Genomic DNA, 5,660 nt, shown 5'->3' on the forward strand with positions numbered 1-5,660 from the left:
GTGGCATTCTCAGAAAGAAAAGCAGCCTGGCCCTCAATAAATGTTGGATGAACATCAATAAACTGGCCCATCCCCTCTTCTCTCCCATTCAAAAGACGTCTGGTCCAAGATCAGGACATCCTCCGACTCTCAACTCCAGCTCCTGCATTTCCCTCATTTGAATGGGAGTCACATGGAAAAACAGCCAGTAGATGGAAAAAAAAAAAAAAAAAAAACAATAATTGAGCACAGTTATATGATGTTCTGTTTTAAGCATCTCCATTTACTTATTTAACTTCACTTCAACACTAAAAGGTAGGTAGTTACTATTTCCAGAAGAGGAAACTAAAGCAAGAGAAGATAATAGGTTGCCAAGAACACACAGCTAATAGCTAACAGATCCAGGATTATGAACCCAGTGGTCTGCTACAACACACCAATACTTTCTTTTCTCAAAACCAATGGACTTCTCTGTATGCAAGAGACCTGGACCTTCTAGAGAAATTTTCTACTGTGAAATTGATGACCATGGTGTTTTCCTCAAATTGAAGAACCGTGGGCAACGATGGCTGACTCAAGCTCTTTCTTTACACATACCTTCAATTCCTTAGATGATGAGCCATCAGTGGTTGCGGTTGGCTGGCTCGATCACTCTCTCCTTCCCTCGCCCCTCTCTCTCTTTTAATTTCTAGGCTCACTAACCAAGGAATGTGAATAAACTCAGCAATGGACTTCAGGGTAAAGATGGTGGACTTATTGTGTGCATCTATTTTTATTGATAGACAATAAAAGGGTTTCCACCCCCCCCAAGGAAAAAATCTTTGAGACAGGAAAAACTGAAGATGTTACAGCAGCATGAAAATTTTCAAAGCTATAAGGCAGATAGAAAAATAGCTTACATGAGAAAACAGGATCCTAACCTAGCATGGGAAAAGCAGACAATTGACCCAATTCATACCGGGCATTCCCAAAAGGCTCAAAAATTGGTCTATCAGATAACTCTGAAAATGGGCATGGAAAAGTAGGTGCTAACACAAGGATTAAATGAATGTTTTTTAGAAACACTCAGATCCCCAAATCTCGCCCCATTTCTACACACTGGGGTGATGCGCTCCTCCTCCATCCTAGCAAAAGATGAGCACTCCAACCTTTGAAGAGGGAAAAAAAAAGAGGCTTTGGACTAGTGAAACACCAGACACATCTGAGGGCAGGTATCATATACAATCCAGGGGGAATTCCAGCACTGAGTGCTGTGGGACCCTTAGCCCTCCAATGGCTACAGTTCCAGAATGCTCGAAGCTTGACCTTCAAGGAAGAGGTTAAAAAACCTTTCAAACAGGTTACTGCCTTCTTCCTGAAGGAAAGAGTGAAAGATGCTACCATTGGAGATTCTCCAACTAAATGGCCCAGTTATACCACACTAAAGCTCCCAGATGGTTTCAGTCAAGTTTTTGAATTCTTTTTTCTTTTTTTATGTTTTTAAATTCCAGTTAGTTAACATACAGTGTAATATTAGCTTCAGGTAGGAGTGCCTGGGCGGTTCAGTAGTTGAGTGTCTGACTCTTCATTTTGGCTTGGGTCATGGTCTTAGCATCATGGGATCCGGCCTTCTGTGGGGCTCCACACTCAGCACAGAGTCTGCTTGTCCCTCTCCCTCTGCTCCTCCCCCCTCCAGTCAAATAAATAAATAAATAAATAAGTAAAATCTTTTAAAAAATTAGTTTCAGGTATACAATATTCAACACTTCCATACAACACCCGGTGCTCATCACAAGTGCACTCCTTCACCCCCATCACCTATTTCCCCCATCCCCCCATCCACCTCCCCTCTGGTAGCCATCAGTTTGTTGTCTATAATTAAGAGTCTATTTCTTGATTTTTTTCTCTCTTTTTTTCCAAACTGGTGCAGCCACTCTGGAAAATAATATGGATGTTCCTTGAAAAGTTAAAAATAGAATTCTTTTTTCTTAAACACAGTAACACAAAGGGAAATTATGGCACCAGGAAAGCTTCTAACATGAAAGAGAGGGATGAGAACACACAAAGAGAAAAAGCAACTTGGAAAGACAGAAACATTCAAATAAACTATCATTCATATCCCCTCAAAAAAAGGAGAAAGTAATGCAACTGGGAGCAAATTGAAAAAAAAAAAATGTAATTAGCAGGATACAATAAAATAATATCCAATATGGCATTATTTTTTAGGGAACATTTAGAAAAACTAACCAAAAAAGCTTTTAGAAAGTAAAAGCATAACAGCAGGAATAAAAACATCAATAGAAGGGTTAAAAGTTAAAATTGAGGACATTTAAAAGAGCAAAGCACAGAGACAAAAAGAAAATAAGGAAAATATATTAGGGGCACCTGGGTGGCTCAGTCAGTTAAGCATCTGACTTTTGATTTTGTCTAAGATCATGATTTCAGGGTCCTGGGATCGAGCCTCAAGTCAGGCTCCGTGCTCAGCATGAAGTCTGCTCCTCCCTCTGCTTGTGATCTCTCTCTCTCAACTAAATGAAGAAAATCTTTAAAAAAGAATTGTGAATGTTTCACATTTTCATAGTGTGTGAATAAGACCTGCCTAGGACCTTCAGTATCTAAGTAAAGGGAGCTTCAGAATGAGCAAACAGGGAAATTGGAAGGGAGAAAGTCATCAATGAAGTAATTTGAAAGATTCCCTCAGAACAAAGGGATATAGATTTCCAGATGTAAAGACTCCCATCAAATGTCAGACATAATGGATGAAAATAGATCCAAATAGGCACATTGTCATAAAAGTTCAGAGTGCTAGTGACAAAGATAGGAGCCTACCATCTGGATTTGGAAGATAATGGATCACATAGAAATAATGAGGTATTAGAAGGACTCTCAACTTCCTTGAAAATAGAGCTACCATATGATCCAGCAATTGCACAACTGGGTATTTACCCCAAAGATACAAAAGTAGGGATCCGAAGGGGTACATGCACCCCGATGTTTATAGCAGCAATGTCCACAATAGCCAAACTGTGGAAAGAGCCAAGATGTCCATCGACAGATGAATGGATAAAGAAGAGGTGGTATATATATACAATGGAATATTATGCAGCCATCAAAAGGAATGAGATCTTGCCATTTGCAATGACGTGGATGGAACTGGAGGGTATTATGTTGAGTGAAATAAGTCAAACAGAGAAAGACATGTATCATATGATCTCACTAATATGAGGAATTCTTAATTGTAGGAAACAAACTGAGGGTTGCTGGAGTGGGAGGTGGGGTGGGAGGGATGGGGTGACTGGGTGATAGACACTGGGGAGGGTATGTGCTCTGGTAAGCGCTGTGAATTGTGCAAGACTGTTGAATCTCAGATCTGTACCTCTGAAACAAATAATGCAATATATATTAAGAAAAAAAAAAAAGAAGAAGAAGAAGAAGGTAGCGGGAGGGGAAGAATGAAGCGGGGGAAATCAGAGGGGGAGATGAACCATGAGAGACGATGGACTCTGAAAAACAAACTGAGGGTTCTAGAGAGGAGGGTGGTGGGAGGATGGGTTAGCCTGGTGGTGGGTATTGAGGAGTGCACATTCTGCATGGAGCACTGGGTGTTATGCACAAACAATGAATCATGGAACACTTCATCTAAAATTCATGATGTAATGTATGGGGATTAACATAAGAATAATAAAAAAAAAAAAACCCATAAAAATAAAGGTTATTAAAGAAGGCAGTGATGAGGGCGCCTGGGTGGTTCAGGTCATGATCCCAGGTCCTGGGATCGAGCGCCACATCGAGCTCCCTGCTCAGCAGGAAGCCTGCTTCTCCTTCTCCCACCCCCCCTGTTTGTGTTCCCTCTCTCGCTGGGTCTCTCTCTGTCAAATAAATAAATAAAATCTTAAAAAAAAAAAAAAGAAGGACTCTCAACTTCTTAACAGTATCACTGAAGCTGGAAGCCAATAGAATAACACTTTTAGCAAGCAAGAAAGAAAAAAAATATATGTCAACCTAAAATTCTATTTCTGGCAAAACTAACAATAAATAATGAATACAAACATTGTCAGGCATGTAGGTCTCAAAAACATTTTCCCTCCTGGGGTACCTGGGTGGCTCAGTCAGAAGGGGTTGCGATCTTAGGGCCCTGAGATGGAGCCCTGCGTTGGGCTCTGTGCTTGGTGGGGAGTCTGCTTGAGATTCTCTCCTTCTCCCTCCCCCTCTGCCCCTCCCCCCTCAAATAAATAAATAAAATCTTTAAAAAAAAATTTCCCTCCCCTTTCCGAGCTACTCAGGGAAGGGTCCATACGGCGTTGTTTTGCGTTTCCGTCGTAACTTAAAGGGACACTTTCACAATGTCCGGAGCCCTTGATGTCCTGCAAATGAAGGAGGAGGATGTCCTCAAATTCCTTGCAGCAGGAACCCACTTAGGTGGCACCAACCTTGACTTTCAAATGGAACAGTACATCTACAAAAGGAAAAGTGATGGCATCTACATCATAAATCTGAAGAGAACCTGGGAGAAGCTTCTGCTGGCAGCTTGTGCCATTGTTGCCATTGAAAACCCAGCTGATGTCAGTGTCATATCGCCCAGGAATACTGGCCAGCGAGCTGTGCTGAAGTTCGCTGCTGCTATGGGAGCCACTCCTATTGCCGGCCGATTCACTCCTGGAACCTTCACTAACCAGATCCAGGCAGCCTTCCGGGAGCCGAGACTGCTGGTGGTTACTGATCCCAGGGCTGACCACCAGTCTCTTACAGAGGCGTCCTATGTTAACCTGCCTACCATTGCTCTGTGTAACACAGACTCTCCTCTGTGCTATGTGGACATTGCCATCCCTTGCAACAACAAGGGAGCTCACTCAGTGGGTCTGACGTGGTGGATGCTGGCCAGGGAAGTTCTGCGCATGCATGGCACTATTTCCCGAGAACACCCGTGGGAGGTCATGCCTGATCTCTACTTCTACAGAGATCCTGAAGAGATTGAAAAGGAAGAGCAGGCCGCTGCTGAAAAGGCTGTGACCAAGGAGGAATTTCAGGGTGAATGGACGGCTCCAGCTCCTGAGTTCACTGCTACTCAGCCTGAAGTTGCAGACTGGTCTGAAGGCGTGCAGGTGCCCTCGGTGCCTATTCAGCAGTTCCCTACTGAAGACTGGAGCGCCCAGCCGGCCACTGAAGACCGGTCTGCAGCTCCCACTGCTCAAGCCACTGAATGGTAGGAACAACCACTGCGTGGTCTTAAGCTGGTCTTCCACAAAGGCAAACAAAATGGAAATAGAAATGGAAAAGGTTGACGGAAAATAAACAGTTTGTAAAAGTAGAAAAAAAAAAAAATTTCCCTCCTACGCCCTGTCTCAGACAGCTACTAAAGGATGCACAGTACTAAATCAAGGGGGTAAACCACAGAACAGAGAGATGTAGAAGAGAGGAGAGAAAACAAGATCCAAACAGGAGAAGAGCAGAGAGAGAATCTCCAGAATCTCAGGTGAAGGTTGGCGGGTTGGGAACTGAGCCCAAGATGAGGGGAGCTCCAGGAGAAAAGATACAATAGCATGGAGCGTATATCTGAATGTCTTGAAAAGAGTGTTTGCATGGTCTTAATGACATAAGCACTGAATTCTGATCTCACTAAAACTTCAAAATAACTATACTGGATGAATGAAAATATAGGAAAGGTATGAAGAATCAAGAAGCAAATATTAGATAGATAACAG

General features: G+C 42.6%; 1 protein-coding gene across 1 annotated transcript; it reads left to right on the forward strand.

Annotated features, from left to right (window-relative positions):
• Nucleotides 1-4,243: 4,243 nt before the first annotated feature.
• Nucleotides 4,244-5,165, forward strand: LOC118023191 (40S ribosomal protein SA-like). Its single transcript, XM_035024347.1, has one exon. The coding sequence runs from the start codon at nt 4,302-4,304 to the stop codon at nt 5,163-5,165; it is 864 nt and encodes a 287-aa protein (XP_034880238.1). The 5' UTR covers nt 4,244-4,301.
• The last annotated feature ends 495 nt before the right edge of the window (nt 5,166-5,660 follow it).

Source organism: Mirounga leonina, unplaced genomic scaffold, assembly GCF_011800145.1.
Source record: "Mirounga leonina isolate KUSES-001 unplaced genomic scaffold, KU_Mleo_1.0 Mir_178, whole genome shotgun sequence".
Lineage (NCBI taxonomy): Eukaryota > Metazoa > Chordata > Mammalia > Carnivora > Phocidae > Mirounga > Mirounga leonina.

Bases quoted from the DNA above. Each gene is read 5' to 3' on its own strand.
- LOC118023191 (XM_035024347.1), top strand. From the start codon at position 4,302: ATGTCCGGAGCCCTTGATGTCCTGCAAATGAAGGAGGAGGATGTCCTC.